The 21134-nt window shown below is 36.9% G+C and overlaps 1 protein-coding gene across 16 annotated transcripts in view; it reads left to right on the top strand.

Moving 5' to 3' along the window:
• Dlg2 (discs large MAGUK scaffold protein 2) overlaps positions 1–21134 on the top strand; it is a 1876145-nt gene that overhangs the window by 986940 nt on the left and 868071 nt on the right. Inside the window, exon 1 of one of the 16 annotated variants that reach the window (XM_028873398.2) lies at positions 18642–19621. The exons of 14 other annotated variants lie outside the window; for them this stretch is intronic. In XM_028873398.2, the coding sequence (XP_028729231.1) occupies positions 19544–19621 (78 nt within the window). In that variant the 5' untranslated portion in view covers positions 18642–19543. Of the gene's footprint in view, positions 1–18641; positions 19622–21134 lie in introns of those variants that run through there. One more of the 16 variants, XM_037207311.1, reaches the window with a different exon arrangement.

Genomic DNA, 21134 nt, shown 5'->3' with positions numbered 1-21134 from the left:
GCTTTCCTTAATTTAAATTTATCCTGTCTACTACCTTTTGCCTCTGGGTTTTTCCTGTTCTCTTACCTCAGTAAATCTTACTCTTACTCCATGGCTTGCTGTGTAGCTGGGTGGCTGGCCCCTGAAGTCCCCCTCCTTCCCTGGCTCCTAGGTCTCTCCTCCCAGTTTTCTCCTTATATATACTCTCTGCCTACCAGCCCTGCCTATTCTTTCTCCTGCCTTGCCATTGGCTGTTCAGTTTTTTATTAAACTATCAGATGTGTTAGACAGGCACAGTAAGACAGCTTCACAGAGTTAAAGCAACATAAACAAAAGTAACACACCTTAAAATCATATTCTACTACATACATGTTCAGTATTTATATCTAAATCTGTATCATATCTGCAAGAAAAATACCCACCATAGAATTTTATATATATATATATATATATATATATATAATTATCAACTTCAAATAACCAGGAAATGATGAGACAAATTTTTTCCTGTATTTATGATAGATGATCCCTCTTATAAAATGTAACATTTTACACCTGTAGCATTTATTATATTTAGTAAATTCTTCATGAACTTAATTATACATTTAACCTTTAGATGATTAATACTAGACTGTCTCCTTTGTTTTAAAAACCTGGAAGTGTAGAATGAAACAGAGGTTACAAAATTGTTCTTGAGAACAGCTGGGAACATCATTCAGTGTTGTGGTTTGTTTAATACTCAATGCTCTTTCACAGAGAACCAAGAGAAATATGAGCCTCAGCATATGTTCTTTTCTGCATGAAAGCTCGCTGAAATCCCCAGTGTGTTTCAAGTGATAGGCAATAGCATTTTATTGTCTCTGTTATACAGTTTGTCATTTGATTGTGTTCAGGTTAACACTTTATAACACATAGTTTTATATTTTTCTCCTCTTGTGAGCTCTCAAGCCATTGTATATTTTCACCTAGTTTTGCTATACTATATTCCATTCATCAATTTTTTATTCTATGGTGGGTATTTTTCTTGCAGTATGCTATATTTTCTCTTCTGCTAGACTATACACCACACAGTTTGGAACTAAGCTTTATTTATTTCTAGACTTCCTTCCTGTACCTATGCCTAAAACCTGTGCACATGGAAGCAAAGTTTCGTTACATGAGGGAATGAAAAAGTGATGGATTCACTGTTTCACAGAATCTGTTCTAATCCTTCTAGGTCACATATTTTCTCAACAAGATAAAAAGCCTTGGGAGTGTGAGGTGTCAGGTGTTGCATACATTTTGTACCTTATACCTATTTACAAGCTTAGAATTATTGCCTATTGAGTTGAATTGTTTTGTTCTACAAAGCAAGTTTGGATAAATTATAGGAACACTCTGATTATCAGAACACATTCTGGTTAACTTTAAAAACAAGGAGTTATGTTGCAGTGATGACTTTGCCTTGATTTTTTCATACTAACTTTCAATAAGCAGTAAAAACCACATCACTTCCCTTTCAAAATATTGTTGAGTACATGTTTTTTCTAAATAATGAATAAGAAAAGCAAAAGTCTTCAGGATCCTAGGGCTTCTGTTCTGATGCTGAGGGTGTGGGTCAGGGTGAAAGTGCAACCTAGCATGCTATGAGGGGCTGGGTCCTATGCCCAGCACAGCAGCAATCAGGAAAGCAAACCACAAAAGGCTTATATTCTAAGGAGTGTGGAGAAAGAAGAAAGAAATGAGTGAAGTGACTAGGTTCTGATAAACAATACTGAAAAGTAAGAAGAAAGCAGTCAGAACAAATTCATTGACAAAAAGTCACATTAGTGAATATTGAAGGGTGCAGCATAGTGTCCGAATGGGCATTTTAGAAGGAAGAGATGTCTATGTCACTGGGTTTTTTTTTTTGTTGTTGTTGTTACTCTTTGGTGTCCAAACACCCAGCTTCCAAATAAATACACAGCAACTTGTTTCTAACCAGTTTTTCTAACTTACATTGTCCTTTCTCTCTTTAACTACGTTTTGCCTTTGGGCTTTTTACTTTTCTTCCTTCTATATATCTTTCTTTCTTTCTTATTCCATGTCTGGCTGGGTGGCTGGCCTCTGGCATCCTCATCTCCTCCTTTCCTTGCTCTTCCTTCTTCTCTTTTGTGCCTAGATTTCACTTCCTATTTATTCTCTCTGACAGCCCTGCCTATCCCTTTCCTGCCCAGCCATTTGCTATAAAGCTCTTTATTAGACAAATCAGGTGTTTAAGCCAGGCAAAATAACACAGCTTTACAGAGTTAAACAAATGCAACATAAAAGAATGCAAAACATCTTTGCATCATTACACAAATATTCCACCACATAAACAAATGTAACACATCTTAACCTAATATTCCACAAGTCTATGCTGTGGTTATAGTGAAGCATGAGGTATGAGGAAGTAGTGAACTGGGTAAATTCAAAGTACAAGGACCAAAACAAGGACTAATTGATGATCCATATTATAGGGATAAAGGTGCTTAGCAAAGTTGTGATTAGTTTTCAAACATTTAACATATATCAAATTAATAATGCTGTTCATGATCAGATGAGAGTTATAAGAACTTCTTAGAATATTGCTACAAAAGGCACCATAATTCTAAGTTTTTGCTTGGAAAGTCATGATTCCTACATCATATATCTGGGCTAAATCTACTGGAATATAATGCATTTGTTTTGCATAGGTTCTTGTATCTGGTAAGTAATTTCTAAAGCTTCTATGTAAACTTATTAAAAATCTGGGAGATTGGAGAGATAGCTAGGCAGTTAGTACCGACTGCTCTTCGAAAGACAAGGGTTCAGTTTCCACCACCCACATAAGGGCTCATAACTGTGTGTAACCCCAGTCCATGGGATCTGGTGCCCTCTTCTGGCCTCTGAGGGCACCAGATATGTGTGAAGTCTACAGTCACACATACAGGCAAAACACCTATACACATTAAATAAATAAATAAATAAATAAATAAATAAATAAATAAATAAATAAATAATAACGAGCTGAGGTATTTGAGTTGTCCTACCCAAATGCCTGGAGATTTGGCACTGATTGGTCACCCAGGTTTTCATGAGCTACTGTGTTAGGACAAAAGCCCCCTGCTCAGAACCCAGTGTTCCATGTTCCTTTGGCAGTGGTTCTGTTCATTCTCATAGACATTAGGTCTTACAGACAGCCTCACCATGAGCCAAGTTGCCTTAATGGATGTGCTGGAAGGAGCTCAATGTTGCAGAGACAAAACTGTAATTTGAGCTGTGGCGAAAGGAAACAAATTGATCATTTGGGGCTGTCTGTGCCTGAATCTGCAGCAGCCCTTTCTCATCAGAAAAGACTTTCCTGTGTGATGTAGTTGGATCCCCAAATGGTGCCACATGTGAAGTCCTAATTTAGATCTACTGTTAAGCCTTCTGCTATATACTCAAATGTGGTTATTGCCTTTTAAATATTCAATAAAAGTGTGATAAAAGTTTAATATGTGTTGATGCATTCATGATCTTTGGCCATGTTTTTTATTTTCTTTCCAAATTAAAAAATGTACTCCTTTCCTTACATCCAGCAAGGAAGGGCAGTGTGCAGCATCCTCTGGATCTCTAGAGTAGTTTGCCTGCCAAAGGTTGATGAGATGGATAATCCAGAGAATAGCCTTTGAAAACTTTGGTTCCCCAAGCAAGCAGCACAAAACAGAGGAGGAAATCAATTTCTGAGATCAAAATTAAGTACCATGGTTAAGTCTGTTTCTGCAGGAAAACTAAATAAAATAGAAAAGTAGAATTGATTGGGTTTTCTTAGATTCTTTATTGATGTCCTTGTGATGCAGGGCACACATGAGACATAAAGCCCAAATACATTGTTAATACTTGCACTGTTGCTAAATGTTAAATGGTGGCAGGAGTGGACAAGTGTGAAATTTCATGAGAAAATGTTGCTGTAGGTGAGAGCTAAACAAATAAAGTTGGGTAGAGAGAGAGTAAAAAGGGAAACAAGATGATGTTCTTCTAAATTGTCCCAGTTTCTAATTTGTCCTTCATGATATTTTACTTACATGAAGTAATTTTGCTTTTAAAATCTTCTCTTTTAAGACAAATAAAGGCAAGTTTTGAATGCCAAGTATTCTTTTATGTTGCAATAGCTTTACTAAGATATGATTGGTGCATGTAATAAATTGAATTTAAGTGCAATAGATTTTGACATATATATAAAAACATATCACACACACACACACACACACACACACACACACACACACACATATATATATATATATAATTCTGTCACCCAGTAAAGATAATGATCATGTCCATCTTTCTCTAATGTTTCCTTATACTACTTTACAAACTTTCTTTTCTCTCAACCTATCCATCAGTAGCAGTGAACTGCTGACAGTTTTGTTTGCTTTTTCTTGAATTTTTATGACTACAATCATTCTGTGTGTGCTTTTTTAAATTTCTGATTTATTCACTCAACCTCATTATCTTTGAAAATAAATCTGTGCTGTTGCTGATTCCTTTTTCTCACTTAATAGTATTTCATTCTACAGATATCATACACTTTGGTTATTCATGTGTTCCAGAAGGTTGAGTTTTTCCATTTTGGGACTATTACAAATAAAGCATTGTGAAATGTGTGTGCAGTCTTTGAAGGAACATAGCCTTTCATTTTTCTTAGGCAAATGCCAAGAACAGAGTTGCTATGTCATACTGTGTGAAATGTTTAACTTTTAGGGAAATGACAAACTATTCCAAAATGCTTGCACTGCATTATATTGTCAAAGCCTCCATTCCATTCTGCATCTGCAGCTTCTTTCTCTCACAGGCTGGAAACTTCCCTGAGTCAAGTTGACTGTACATTTATATTTATTTCCTCTGAGTGGGTAACCAGCCCCTCTATGACAGTGCCCCCAATTATATGACTTTCTCCCATCTCCTGCCTTTGTGACACAGTCTCTGGAGTTTCAGTTCTGCAGTTCTTACTGCACATTAATGAAGTATCAGTTTAAGCTGTACTTCTATGGGGCTTTGTTTGTGAATTACCAGATAGAGGCACCTTAACTCGCTTCTGCTGGATTCTTTTTTCTGTGGGGCAACCTTGGGTATCACTGCCTCCGTATGACTTCGTTAACCATGAGTGGAATCTTTCTTGGATTCTTTCCAACTTCTGTGAGAAACAAATTTTACAAAGTCTTTACCAGAATCAAAGAACACAACAACAACAACAAAAAGCACAGAGAATGGCAGCAGGTTTTCAATCCAGGCACAGTTAGCACATTTACAGGGGCTGTGCACCTGCTGAAGGGGAAATGAACATAGCATTGGATAGCATTGTCTTATTCTGGGGAGAGCCAGAATCCTGAATCAGGGTACATCTTGCCTTCAGTCTGGGTCACTCTTAGTCAATGGCTTATAGTAAATTCTGATTCTACTCCTGTGTAGAATTTCTGATTCTACTCCTGTGTAGAATGGTGTCAAAATTAGGTACATTCTGTAATCATTTGAATATTGAATTAGGCAAACATTAATCATTTGACTCATTATAATTGTTACTAATTTTAATAAGCATTTCAGCCACACAATGCTTAGTACCCAAAATACAAGCAAGCCTCTGATGTCTATGTATACATGGACTTCAATGTGTATTTTGAGCACTACCTCTCCCTAAAAATATCAATCCCATAATATGCTTCTCATCCTTTAGCCTTTTACATTCCTCCCTAGCTTGAAGAGTGTGAAATTTTACCATTGCCAGTCCAGCTGTATAGGCTTCTATCTTTCCTATCCTTTTAACACAATGCTTTCTCAGATTTCATAATCTAAAGAATTGTGGAAACTCTATATTAAATACATAATTATAAGTGTCAAGTTGTTTGTGGACTTTATCTTTGAGCTATCTCTCTATTACAGTCAGTGATAGAGATGTTAAATTCAACTTATATGCCAATAACTTCTTTAAAAGTCTAGACATATATACCTACCAGCTGACTCAAAGCCTCTACTTAGATGCCTAGAAGATACCTGTTAGACACTGTGTTTGGAAATTAACTTCTTCCCCCCCCTAAAAATCCTACTGCATTTTCTGTCTTCTCTGCAACCAGTGGTGAGAGCAACATTTGTGCTTCTCATGCAAAACAGTTTTGAATCCTATGTTCTCTGTGTGTGTCTCTCTACTACACCCAGTACGTGAGCACTTCTGTTGTATCCATTTCTAAAATATAGATGGAACCTAACCCCTGTTTTCTTATTAGTTTTGTTTAACTTTGACCTTGTGAGAATAATAGTTGTTAATTCTTTTGCTGCTCTGAGCCTTGACTGCCTACTGTCATAATTTTCAAAGTAGTAGTGAATGGGGCCACAAAAACAGCAGCAATATCTTATTAGTTCTATGAAATTACTTCTCATGCCACTCATAGCAGAAGCCAGTGGGGTTTTACTTTTTAAAATTTTGAATTGTGAATATTTTACTTTTAAATATTTTTATTAATTTTTTGAAAATCTCATACCTTGAGATTTTGACCATGTTCATCTACATCCTCCATCCACATCTCAGATCCACCCCACCCCACCCTGCCCTGTTCATCCATACCCACCTAACTTTATGTCCTCATTCATTTTCTTTTAAAACTCACTGAGTGAAATTGGTGTTGTCTATATACTCGAGTGTGTGCTTATCCTCTGAAGCATATTATATGGACCAGATGCTATGCCCTCAATGAAAACTGATTCTCCATCTCCCAGTAGCCGTCAATTACCGAAAGCTCCTCAGCTGGAGGTGGGTCTTCATTCTCATCTTCCCCTCTCCATGCTGGGAGTTTTTCAGGCTTGAGCTTCAATGGTTTTGCCCATTGTGGGTTCATATATGCAATTGCCCCATTATACCTGGAAGACATTTTTTCATTGTAGTCACCCACTACCTTCACTCTTACAGTCTTTTTGCCCTCTCTTCTGCAATGATCCCTGAGCCTTGGGAGAAAGAGGAATGATCTAGATGTCCCATTTAGGGCTGAGCACTGTGCTGTCACTTATTCACTGTACTTCGGGTTTCTGTGTTAATTGCAATCATCTGAATAAACAAGCTTCTCTCATGAGATTTGAGATATGCACTAATCTGTGGATGTAATGGGAAGTCATTAGGAACCCGTTTAATGCTATGTCCCACTGGTAGAGTACCAGTAGTAGATTCTCCGCTGGGAACTATGATTTGTATAGCCACAGACTGTTGATCCAATAACTGTGCCAGATAAGTCTTGTGGAACAAGCCTTAAATCTACTCAGAAAGTAGTTGGTTACTCCTATGACATTAATGTCACTGATTCCCATTGGGCATACCTTGCCAAGTAGGTCATTCTTGTAGCTCACAGTATTCACAGTTGGATAATATTGATGATATTTTATTAATGTATCAAAAATTAAGCATATATAATACCGTTTTTACCTTTAATTGTCTTCTTTTTGTCTTTAGTGTGTATCATTCTTCCTAAAGTATGAATAAATGTTAATTGTGCAAATTGAGTCTTTTAGAACAGGAACTTTCCTATGAATTGCACTTCAGTATATGTTGTTATGTATCTTTCTTACTGATTCATTCCTACACTAAAATGGAAGTGTGTGTGTGTGTGTGTGTGTGTGTGTGTGTGTGTGTGTGTGTGTGCATGTTAAAATATCATGGTCTTTTCATTTATCATATGAATGAGGAAATCTCTCAGGGCACAGGTAAAGTTCCCTGGAACAATATAAAGAATATATATCAAATAACTTGCAGCAACATATTCACATTTCAAAAAGTATAAAAGAAAAAATACCACAAATACCTAGTTATAAGAAAATTAACACAAGAAATTTTAAAACCTCCTTTTAGAAACTGTTGTTCATAAGGAATGCTCAGCAGATACAACCAGGAAAAGAATCAAATATCTAAATTGTGTTGATGAAAGTTATAAATAAAATCTGAAAAATAACACAATGATTGAAGAGACAGAAGAAGAAACTACAATGAAAGAATGGGGCATGTATGGGTCCTCTTTCTTCCTGAGCCTGTTAGCCACCAGGATGAGAAGGAAAAGAGGCACATAGAGCAACAGAAAGCTTTGGCAGCCCATGAGCATGAATGGAGACAGCCCTCCAGGAGACATTTCAGTGTATCAGCTTGTATTTATTCCAGAGTATAAGGAATATATGGAATTGGGGAGCCTGGGGATAAACCCTAATTTGCATTAAATGGTACACTGCTATCACAAGGCCTAATATGTGGCAGTAGGGTCCTATAGCAGAGCCCCTAGCACAAGTCTTCCCAGCAGGGATCTGTGCCAAGGGTCAAGCTAAAGATAAATCAGGCATCTGGTTTCGAGACAGCTTTTAGATAAGGTCAGTCCTCCAGGCGTAGGGACATTCTCCAGATAAGGGCAGGTAGAGAGCAGGAAGCTCTGCTCAAGGAAGGGAGGACCATGTTGCCAAACTATTGAGATAAGCTGCCAGGCCATGGGGAGGCTGTGACCTCTGACCATCCAGCAATGTCTTCCAATGGGGACACTGCAAAGTAAATTCCTGTTTTTACTTACAAGTTTCTCTAAGTCCTCTTGGCTCAATTCTCCCTGAGATATTAGTTCCTGCTTTTCAATCTAAAGATTACCTATAAGATTTCTGCAGATTTGATATTTTTATCCCTTCTTTCACTGATGAACTAAATATTTCTCATTAGGAAACTTACCATCTATGAGACACTTCATTAGGAATGAAGAATATGATGATAGGAAGATAGACATGGTCTCTACATTCCTAGCATGGTTCACAAGAAAAATACATATACTAATCATTATGTTAAGTGCAGTAAAAATGCAAAAGAATGTTCTCTGTTGAGTGAGTCAGCAATCTGTAGACTCAGAAGGACTACTATTGTATGTTTTCAGTTCATCTGAATTAAGAAGATCATTACAGAACATTTCCTTTGCTATTGCTTGACTTTATTTCTACCACTAACATCCTAAAAAGTGCCCCCCATCCTTTCTACCACCTATTCTCCCTAACATCTACCTCTGCCACATTCCTCACAATAACACTTACCAGCATGGGCTAATTGCAGAATGGATATATAGCTCCTCTGCCTAATTTTCTTCTAGTGTTCAAAGAAATCTCTCATGTTTTCCAATCTTTTCACCTTTTCCTCATAACTTGGATAAGCTACTTCATTTCTGGAGAATTTCATTTTCTCCACCTGCAGAAGTAAGATATTATCAGACTCAAGAATTTCTTCTGAGGATCAAATGAGATGAGGATATTTCCTAAAGTGTGATATATTTCCAACAATACAAGGCTAATGTTTTTCATAAGTCACCAAAATTCAGAGATTTACTCACACTTCCCTATTTATAGCTACACTATAGATGTCCATCAATGTTAAGAATGGATAAAGAAAGTGTGGTACATACGCACAATGCAATTTTCTCCAGATCTAAAGAAAAATGAAATCATGAATTTTGAAGGAAAATAGCCAGAACAAAAGATCATTGTGTGAAGAAAAACAAGCTGGTCTGTGAAAGACAATTAACTCATTCATAATATGGATTTAAATGTTACCTATATTTTATGTATGTTTGTAGGGCAGGAAAGAGGGAGGGGGAGATCTAAAGGAATGGAAAGTGACAAAGAGCAGGTAATGGGATACACATAACATCAAAGTAGACCAGTGGACTAGTTGAGATGAAATAAGGCAACCAGAAAAAGAAAGGAGATAAATAAGAGCAAAGTATAAGTATACAAATGTATATATATATATATATATATATATATATATATATATTACACTAAAACTTTCTTTTCTATGTATAAACGACATGATAAAACCTATTTTTCATGCTGACTTTAGCAATAAATAAACATTTCAATTTCAGTCGAAATTATTAAAGAAATTATAGCTGAAGTATATAACCAGTTGTCTTTTCAATGGACCTGGATTTTCTTTTGTTTTTTCATATTATTAATGACTTTATACTATTTTCTTTTCCGGATGGTACCAAGTTACCTTTTAAAATAATTCATTTAAACATCAAGCATTAAGCCAGATTCAGAAGGTCTACTCTTGTATGTTTTCAGTTCATTTGTGGGTCCTGGATTTTATGTATAGTCTTAAGATTTTGTGTGTGTGTGTGTGTGTGTGTGTGTGTGTGTGTGTGTGTGTGTGTGTGTGACAAAAAGTAGAATGCAAATCCAAACCATCTAAAGGAACAAGGAGAATTAGTGGGACAAGAAGAGGACAAAGGTAAAGTGGGAAGATTCTCAAGTTATAATATATGCCTGTATGGAAATGCCCTTATATTGCATTTGACAATGGACAATTTATATATGTATAGTATATATGTATATATAGATATAATTTAAAATATAAATAATAAGAAAGCAAGTCAAATCAAAAATTTAAAACTAAGTAAACTCTAACAAGGGTAGTATATAATTATATCCCAATAGGGTAATGCCCAATAAAATAAAAGGTATGGATGTCCTGAACTTATCTCAAGATATTTAATATGTCTTTTGGGAAAGATCCCCTCATTTCATGTGAAGACACCTAATGATCTCCTCACCTCTGCTTCTCATCAGCCTTCAATGATATGCCACTATGAAGTGATTAAACATTTCTTACAAACTTTGTATATTATTTATGCTGTAGAGTGTGCGATTAATATCCAGCATATTTTCAGCAACACTGTCTACAGTTGACATTTGCGCTGATGATTTCAACAGCTGCTGTTTCTGTTTTATGTAGGTGGCAGGATAGAAAATTAAATGAGTTGTATGTTTTTGTTAGCAGTTTTTTTTTAAGAAAATGAAAGCATTTATTTATTTATTTATGAATAGGTTGTGTTTATTATTTATTTTTTTGGAGTATCCCTGTTCTTATGGAAGATAAGAAATTAAAATACAAACAGCGAGTTTGCAGGCCACATCTCAACAAGTGCTGATACCTTTACAAACCATGTTTTCAAAGCACTTTGAGCCTCTCCAGTGACCATCTCATATGCCATGAAGATCATTCTGAACTAAAATATGAGTGAAAGATAATAATGAATGCTGGATATTTGTATCTGTAGAGTGCCTTACTTTACTCTTTCGAGATTATCATCTAAATATGATGTTTCACTCATTCACTTGCTCAGTCATTCATAACGTTTCTGTTCTGTTATTTAAAAAACTATATATTGAGTTCCTACTGTGTGCAAAGAACTATGTAAACTTCAGAAGGTATGAAGACCAAGTATGATATGATGGCAGTAGCTCACAGATCAATTTAAGTGATCAATTATATTTATAATGATGACTTTGGATAACTTAGAATATATGGTATGAAATAGCTCATATTATAATAAATTTTATAATACTTTATTATAAACAAGCCTTGTGTGCTTATTAAACATTAGAGTTTTGTGTGTAGGTTAAGTTCATAATGGTTTAGGGGTTGTGTTAGAGTCATGCTTCCATGACTTATTAGTGTTTATACATAGTGAATATCATAACTGTGAGCTCTTAAGCTAACTGTGGTATCCCTGGAGTACATGGGGTCAATAAAGGACCCTGAGGTAAGAATGATGGCTTCTGATGCCCTTGCAAGCCAGATACTTGATCTTAGGTTAGCTTAAAGACTGAGACAGAGGACTCTGAATTAAACTTCAGAAAACAGAAAAGATTCTCTTGAGTGAAAATGATTCTAAAAGTTTTCATTCACCAGCTCCAGAATATACTAAGGAATTCAAGCTTCTGTTATGTGTTTAAAGAAAATAAATAAATAAGTAAACAATCAAATAAATAAATAAATAACAGCTGCCATGTGAAAAGTTAACATGAAACTGCTTGTGGACTAGTGAAATCTCAGGGTAACTGTCAGGCACAGTTCTCCCAATGCAACAACCGCACTACTGAACATCTTGGCAAACTTTAGGAAGGAAAACCATCTTAAGTAGAGTTCTGTGTGGGCATGCAGAAATGACCTAAAAGGATGGGAATGACAGGAACAGACTCCCAAGGCAATTAGGGGAAAAAAAGGATAATACAGTGTGTTTTAAATACAATCACAAAAGAAGGCAGAATAAAAAATTATAACACAATAACAGGTTTAAAAGAGAAGTAGAGTGTCTAGGATAAATACATACACTAATTCCTTAAGAATAAGTACCATTATCAGGCATGGTGGTGTCCTTACTATTCCAGCTCTCAAGAAGTGGGGAGAGGAGGTTTATGAATTAAAGGCCAGCCCAACTCTACAGCAAGTTCAAGTCCATACTGGGGTACATAGTATGACCAACCAAACACCAATTAAAACAAAAACTCAACAACAAAAAACAACTCTGAAATATCACTTTTTAAAAAGCCCAATACAGGTGATTAATGCAAGGTAAAAAGAAAAGTACAAAATAGAAACTAAAATTGGGCAGCATATGTAACCAAAATAGTAATACAGGATATAATGTAGAAAAAAATGGGAGTTATAGGAAGCAATTGGACAGAATGGAGGAATATGAATTTTGGATAAAGTGAATAATAAAAATGAGACAGAAGATATTTAAGAAGAGCAACAACTGAGACTTTTTAAAACTTAGGCAGGGTCTCAGTGAATGGTTCAGGGAGGTATGACACTTGTACAAGTATGAAGTCCTAAAGATCTGAGTTTTTATCCCCAGTTCCTACATAAATGCAGAGCAAACCTAGTGGCCAGTTTGTAATCTCTGTACTCAGGAGTTACATGAAGACAAGGGCTTCTCTGCAACAAACTAGCTACCTAGAGGAACCAAATGAGCTAGCTCATGTTCAAGTGAGGCACCCTGTTTTGATGCGTAAGGTGAAGAATGATTAAGGATGATACCCATTGCCAAACTCTGACCTCCATGTGCATACATACTTGCACACACTTAGCCCACATATACACATGGGAAAGCATATACATGAATGTTCACCAACACACACATACACCTACAAAAAAAATCTGATTAAAGAACAATCTTGAGTTCAAATCAGATTTTTTTCAGATTTTTAAAGAATAATAGCATTGCATGAATTATAAAAGGATATTTCTTGCAATACAGTAATTAGACTGATAGTTTTGCATCATAAAAATTAATGCCATAGGACATTGTAGCATAGTATATTCAGAATTCTAAGGAAAACTGATGAGTGTGGCAATCACTACTTATACTATTATCCAAGTAAATGTGAATATACATGGTATAGGAAAACACTAAAAGACTGTATGTTCAATTATCAAAGAAATTTGTTTAGAAAGCCTATTAAAATATGAACATCTATAAAAAATTTAATCCAGATAGAAGGATAGAAATGGTAAAATAAAGGGAAAATCAATAGCTTGTCGGAGGGATTGTGAGTAAAGTTTGATAGTAAAAGTTTCTTGCTGGAGACAGTGAGAGCATAGATGACTGATTTGATAGTGGATGAAGCTACAGTGTCAAGATAGAGTAAAGCCTCTTACAACGATACCACAGGAGGTTGGCCTACTATAGAAGTGTTCAGCTGCACAGCAAATGAGCTATTTGAGTTCAACATGTTTTAGTATTTACTAACAAATATAGTCAATGTGATATTGGTACAAACAAAAACAGATCAATATATTAGGGCCCAGAACCTAATTACAGACACACATATTATGTAGACATATGACTTTGGGCTATGACATGATAGTGAGGAATGGAACAGATTCTTAAATACCAAGTAAATAAATAAATCTGGCTGTGCATATAGAGGAAACATAGAGTTTTATTTTTTGATAAATTTAAAAATGAACGTGAAAATACTTTTGAAAAGCACAAGTTTATATTATCCAGAAGAAAATAGAAAATAATATATTTTCAAATTTGGAAAAGGAAATTTTTTAAAATACAAAAATATACAAACAAAGAAAAAACATAAATGTATTTCTGTACATTTAAATATGTATGAAGGCTCTGAATGATAAATCATGAAGTAAATTAGAGGATGAGAGCAAATATACTTAAAGGCTGATATACACAGAGGACTAATGACCAGAATACTAAATACTTCCATAAACCAATAAGAATGAGCTCTATTTTAAAGTGAGCAAAGACTGTGAGCAGAAGGAAGCCCAGATAGCCAATAGACATGTAAAGGTTCTAAATCTCACCAGTAAATAAAGATATACTTCAAGGACTGAGCATAAATAAGACTCAGTGGTTGAGCCCTTACCTAGAATTCATGAGGCCCTGGGTTGGATACCCCAGCTACACATCCATACATACACAGCACACCATAGCAAGGCTATAAATAGACAGCATGTTATGAATCATACCTGGTTAGACTGTCATCTAAAATATATGACTCATAAAGTAATAACAAAAATAAGAGAGCACTTGGTAGTGAGCTAAAATAAAAGATGGACATAGTCTGTAATCACCAACTAAATTTTGAAGTATCTAGAAAAATCCTATGTGCATAAAGAGATGGTGCAGAAATGTTGATGGTGAATTAGTTTTAGGTGAAGTACAGTTGGGTGAGGATACTGACCCATTTTTTGAATAGTATTTATGTAAAAAGTATTTTGAAAAAATGATGGAAAAATATGAATTTATTTTAAATCTGTAAAATAGATTGATGGACATTATATATATTAGTGTTCCATTATCAAATATTTAAAAGAAAAGTCTGAAGAGAGAGTAAAACATCCCAGAAAATAGTTCTGATAATTTTGAGAGCAGAAAAATAACTTTCAGCTCACTTATAGTCAGTCAATGGAATTATTATCCGAATAACTCAACAATTTTTTCCCACTTGTCCATAACTGATTGTGGCAAGGAAATGCTTCTGTGACTGGGTCAGTTGGGTCACATTGACACTGGGTACATGTAAGTTCATAATGACCATCATTTCTGTTGACCATAGGACTGAAAATGAAGGAAGTCTCTGATCCTTTTTTTTAAATTTTTCAAAATTTACATCCATATTAATTACTGTGTTTTCATTGCTAGTTTTTCTTACTAGATTTATGTCATATAGAAACAGAAAAACACCTATTTTCTCCTGGAGTCTCCAAGTCATGAATACAAATCTAACATAGCATCGTTTTACATTGAAATTTATTTCATTATATGTTGATGTCCCCAACTGCACAGTGCTTCATGAGAGGAGCAATTGCATTTTATTTATTTAGTGTTCCTAGCATTTGGTAATGTAATGTGTATTCAACACATTTTGAGTAATCACACAAGTGATAATGTGTATTGAGTCTCATAACTTTTGTATGAAGTGGAAAGAGTGCCTGAACTTAACTTCCCCTATAATCAGATTAGTGACTACCCTAATTGTCATCGTAGAACCTACATCCAGTAAATGATGGAAGCAAATGCAAACCCACAACCAAGCACTGGGCTGAGCTCCTAGACTTCAGTAGAAGAGAGGGAAGAGGGATCATAAGAGCAAGTGAGGCCAAGATCATGATGGAGAAAACCACAGAGACAGCTGACCCAAGCTGGTGGTTGCTCATGGACTCTGGCCTTGTCAGTTGGGGAACATGCGTGGGACTGAACTAGGATATCTGATGTGGGTGGCAGTTATGTGGTTAGATCAGTTTGGGGAGTCCCTGGCAGTGGAACCAGGACTTATCCCAGGTCTATAAAATGGCTTTTTGGAACACTTTCTTTTGGGTGGGATGCCTTGCTCAGCTGTGACCCAGTGAGGAGGGGCTTGGTCCTGCCTCAACTTAGTGTGCCAGACTTTGTTGCCTCCCCAAGAGAGGCTTTACCCTCTCTGAGGAGTAAGTGGGGGGTGAGATGGGAGCAGGTGGAGGGACAGGAGAAGGGGAGGGAGGGGGCCGGGGATTGGTATGTAAAATGAAAAAAAAAACTTTTTTTTTAAATAAAGGGGGAAAAGTACGTAGATCAAAATATGATTGTTTCCTCCTCTTCCCTCTACTCTATGTGGAAGGAACTTACATCAAGATCTTGGCATTGTGTGAGTTGAAGGTAAATATGTTTATCATCTTTTCATTCCAAATTATAACATGTAGATTTTATATTTGCTGTTTACTAATTGGCTAAAGTCAAATGCTAGCCATAAGCTATCATATATATATATATATATATATATATATATATATATATATATATATATACTCATATGAAATGTGCATAACACTCATCCAAAAGATGTATTTTTCATTCACTTACTTGCATTTTAAGATGTATTTTCTTAGGTTTAACAGTGAATCCAAGTAGATACTAATTTCTAAGGATTAGTTTTTCATTTTGCTTTCAAAATAATTATAATTATTTGATGTCTAGATAACATTTTTTTAAATGTAACTAATATACCAGGCAGAAAATTGTAGTTGTAGAATACCTAATCATTTGACTTAAGCATTTCATTGACCTTGAGTACTCAGATGAATCACACAAGTGTGTGTGTGTGTGTGTGTGTGTGTGTGTACATTGCGCTGTGTACTGAATACTGCTTAAAAAAATTAATGTTGCATCTCAAACTTAGCTGTACTGGAAGGCTTCTGCCATGTGATAGTTATTAAGGATGAAATTTCGAAGACAAGGGTCTGTCCAGGTGGTAATCGTATGCAGATGGAAAGTGTCAGAACTATCTGTCTTCCTAATGCAGGAGTGCTGCAACTTATTTATCTCAATCAGCAGAGCAATGGTTAGAGACAATTAGGATTAACTGTAGGCAGCTGCCATCCTACTTGTATGAGATGTATTTGCTCCTGGACAGCCCATGGAAGATGGTTATAAAAATATGGCAGTGAATGTATTCAACTGACATTATATCCATATTGAAAGTGAAAACTTACAGTGTCTTACTGATTTCCAGTCTTCCTAATTTTTTCCTACTCTGTCATAGATACACATAAAAAGTGATTTATATCATCTGCATTTTGATGAACACTGGTATAATGCAGGCATGCACACCGACAGCTAGTGCCTTCCCCTATATGGGCATTTTGTACCTCCAACTGTATATTAACAAACACTAATTACTGTTAGCTTTTCAACCAAATTTTTGGTGGTAGGCACCATTTGTTTTCTGAAGGATTCCACTCTGGAAAAGTGAATAAAACCCTCAGTTCAAATGTGTGGAGAAGGTTTCTAGGGGCAGTATAACAGCAAAATCAGTAAATAAAATGGACAAATACTAAAGATCTTATCCTGCTCTTGTTTCCATGATTTCAGAAAATTCAAATTTATAGGAAAAATGGAAAAATGATTGTGCAATCTGTTAGTCCCCTCAGAATAAATGAACATTCTTCATTTCACTTTATGACATCTATCAGTGGCTTGAAATTTAGTAGCTTCTCTGACTCTCCATTAACTGATTCCATCTTAAAATATTACAAAAGAATATTTTACTCATTAATTTAAGGTGGATATTCTCCTCCTAGCCTTTAATATCCTGTGCTTTGTTATCTTACTAAATACTATTTTAACTACAACATGGCTTAAACAAACTTAGGTGTAGAAATAATGAATCCCTTTTGCATCACAGTAGCCCTGGGTAAGCTGTGGTCCTGTGGAGAAGCTCTCTGAAACCTGAGCAGGTGCTATCAGGCATTTATTTGTTGACTTTCTGTGGTACTTGTCTTCCAAGGAGTACAGGGTGTAATGTGGAGAACTTTACACAGGGGTTGCCTAAGAGTATCAAAAAGAAATGAAAGGAAAATAGTGCTTGCAGAAAGTGAGAGCACAGAGCAAAAGAAATAGCTATTGGCAAAACCAAACCCTGGGTAGCAGCTAGGCATGCTAAAGAAGGTTGAAGGAGCCAGGCTACCCTGAAAGGCCCATAGCTGGCATTTTAGAATACTGAATCATTTCACCACAGCAATAGAGTTCCATTAAACTCTCATATATAAAGACCCACAATTAGATTCATAGCATAGAACACTGCCCTAAGAACCATCTACCCGGTTTATTTAATGTATAGATGAGCCAGAGAGAACAAATAGTTAGAAACAAAATCAAAGGTCAGAAACAAGATCATGTATTTATTTCTTCAATAACTCTGCAGAGAGTGTTTTAGGCACACAGTCCCCTGGGTTGCTAATGACAACCCATACTGCCTAGTTTCTCCTCCTGTTGCTTCAAAGGTATCCAACACTTAGCAATATATTTTCTCAATTGACAGCAATTGCAACCCTTGTGAGGGACAGACCTCAGCCACCTCATACACACTTACTGCTGACAGGTTTTTTTTTTTTTGTTGTTGTTGTTGTTGAGAAGGGAATTCTCTTCCAAGTGTTTGCAGTTGTTCTGACCATGTTTTGATTCATATGTACTTATAATGCCTCTCTGCCAGGTCAGCTAGGAAAGGCTTGATAGATGGGAAGAAGTTTATGTGTCTGTGTGTTATCCTTTAGTACAATTGGCAATGGACTAAGCATTATCTTTCACTGGGGGAAACACTGTCTCTTAAAATTGACTTTACCCTAAAAGTGCCTAGCATGATAGTTAAAACTCCAATAAGATAATTGAAGTTGGAAACCCCTTCTGTAAGAACCAAATGTAAGATTTCTTCAAGGAAACATGGTTTAAGAGCTGCCATTAGTCTGCCTTTCCCCAGGTGATATCACGATGGCAATTGTCCCTTTAAAACAGGCTGTTGTTTTTTTTTTTTCTTTTCTTTTCTTTTTTTTTTTTTTTTTTTTTTTTTTTGGTTTAAAAAAAATAAAACAGGCTGTTAATGCAAGAAACGCTGAAGAAGGGAGACTAGTTTCAAGGTAACATTAAGTTCCTTTCCACACTCCAGTTCCCATACTAAAAATATGTAACAACAATGACTTGGGAACTAAGGACCTTCGCTGAGGCGTTTGGAATGACAGGTTGATCTAAGAACTTTACCCTTTGTCCTGGGCCAGTCTCCTAAGAAGTAAACTTCCTCTATTGCAAGCAGTGGACAAAGATGCAACTTTCCTTAGACCAGATGAGTTGAAAATGGGGAAGCAAAAGATGCTTTTCCTAGTTATCTCAGAAGTCATCTTGGATAACCTGATTGGATTAGGTGACACCTGTTCGTTCCTCCATGGCCAGAGCCATAGTGCTCTGCCTCTCCCTGTGCCCAGTCACTCTGGCATTGTCTGGTACACCTGTGAGACCGTGTGCATGTCTCTAGGTGGCCACGGCCGCCAGCACGTATTGTCAAGACGGAGGGTAGCTAAACAGCCAAGCGAGGCGTGCAGTTGGATTGAGAGCCGGAGGTGTGCTGCTTCTGTGGAGTCAACTGCGGCTTCTCTTCCTTCTCACACACATGGAGTTTGGAGCTGAAGAACCGCAGCCCGACACTTAGCCAAGTGGATGTGTGTGAGCCGGCTCTGAAGGCTGCTTCGCCTCTCCCGGACCTCCTGCTGGCAGGATGTAAATATACCTGCAGACCGGCCAAACAGGATTGCCTTTCCCCCCACATCCCCTCCCTCCTCCCACCCTCTGCCTGGCTAACCAGCATGAGAGGATCGGAGAAAGCAACAGCCCGCAAGTGACAGCTCCAGCCGGATTCTGCTCGGCTCAGCCTCCGTGGGAAGTTGATTGTTCAGAGGCTTTCATTGTGAATCTCCGTTGGCATCGCTATGTTTGCCTCGATCTGGTATGCCAAGAAGCTGGGTCGCAGGTTCGTGCACAATGCCAGGAAGGCGAAATCAGAGAAGGTATGGAATGAGTGGGGAGGAAGATCGTCTTACGGATGTGCCAAGTGCCTGCTCTGGGCTCTTGGTCTGAAAACAGACGCAGCCTTTATTCGCTGGTTGTGAGAACCTGCCTCACACTGGGAATGTGGTCCATGCCACTTAGGAAGGGGCAACTCTTAGAGCTTAGACCTGGAGGGAGGGGAACATTCGGGGTTGATCAGGATCACTGGCTATTTGAACTGTTTGCTGAAATCAGCAATTGATAGAGAGGGTCTCCACAGAGTCAAGTGTTCTCTGGCATTGCATCGGATGGAAGCCGGGGAGCTGCAGTCTGTGCTTGTTGGGGGAGCTCACTAGTAAACTTGTTGCTGTACTGCATTATATTTATTACTGTGATCTTTGGTTCTGTGGGAGCGTTATAAATACCCGTGCCTTTCTCTAGCACATGTGTTCTATCTAGCCTGTGTCCTGGGAGACTTACAGTAACACTCACTAGACCTCAGAGGAGTGCTTGATATTGTTCCCACTGAACAAAAATCTTCATCTCAAAAGTGTTTACGATGAGCACGAATTCTATATTCACTGGGCTCCTGATCTCTCTTTAGAGAATGGCTTTGTGTTTCTTGTATTTTGCAGGATGAGTTTCCAGAGAATCTCTGTACAGATTGACCCCTTAGTTTTTTGTTTTTTTTTTTAAGTCCCAAGGTACATTACAAACCTGAACATAACAGAAGATGTTGGTTTGCATCTTTGATTTTTTTTTTCAATGCTTTCCGAGGCACTGGCCAAAACTGTCACATTTTGGAAATCAGTATTCAATTTGCTGGGGAAACTTCCACCAAACCTAATAGAATTTCGTGAAAACCCACATTGTCTATATTACTCTGAGGATATTATTTTTAGCCCAAATCCTTTCTACCTTTCATACATTCCTGAAACTGACTCAGGGTGGCTCTCAAAGGGTCTGTGGTGCTGTTCTTCCTCTCAACTACAAAGATGCCATTGCTATAACATTTTGTTTGTTCTGTCAAGAGGAAGGATGGTGATAAAACACAAGAACCTAAGATGAACCAAAATAGGATTCAATGTGAAAAGAGAAAAGCCTTTACCAGTGTCAGGATCCAAAAGCTGTCACATGACACCCAGCTTGCTCTTCATTGACACTTTTGATGGAGGAGTAGGTGGAGAGGTTCAGGGTAATGTAAGTCCCTTCCACGTTTTGTATGTCATAGACCACAAACTTACCATGTTCCAGTACATTTGAATGGGGGTCTTGCTTATGTGCTTCTCAAGTAATTTTTTTTTTTTTTTTAAGGAAAAGGCTTACAGGAAGTAAAAAGACCTTCTTAGAATTCTATTAGAGCATATTTTTTGAGGAAAAAAAGTGTTTCTCTCCATAAAAATTATAGGCTATATGGATAACAAGACCCTGAAATGCGCAGGGGGATAATGCCTTCTGGCAAATTAGTATGCAAAGAAAAGTTGAATCTTCCAGTGCCGTTTAATTTAGGTTCAGACCTGAATGTGGGGACTA

The sequence above is a fragment of the Peromyscus leucopus genome, chromosome 1 (genome assembly GCF_004664715.2).
Source record: "Peromyscus leucopus breed LL Stock chromosome 1, UCI_PerLeu_2.1, whole genome shotgun sequence".
Taxonomy (NCBI): domain Eukaryota; kingdom Metazoa; phylum Chordata; class Mammalia; order Rodentia; family Cricetidae; genus Peromyscus; species Peromyscus leucopus.
The sequence above is the reverse complement of the archived record's forward strand: the minus strand, read 5'-3'. Positions and strand labels throughout refer to the sequence as shown.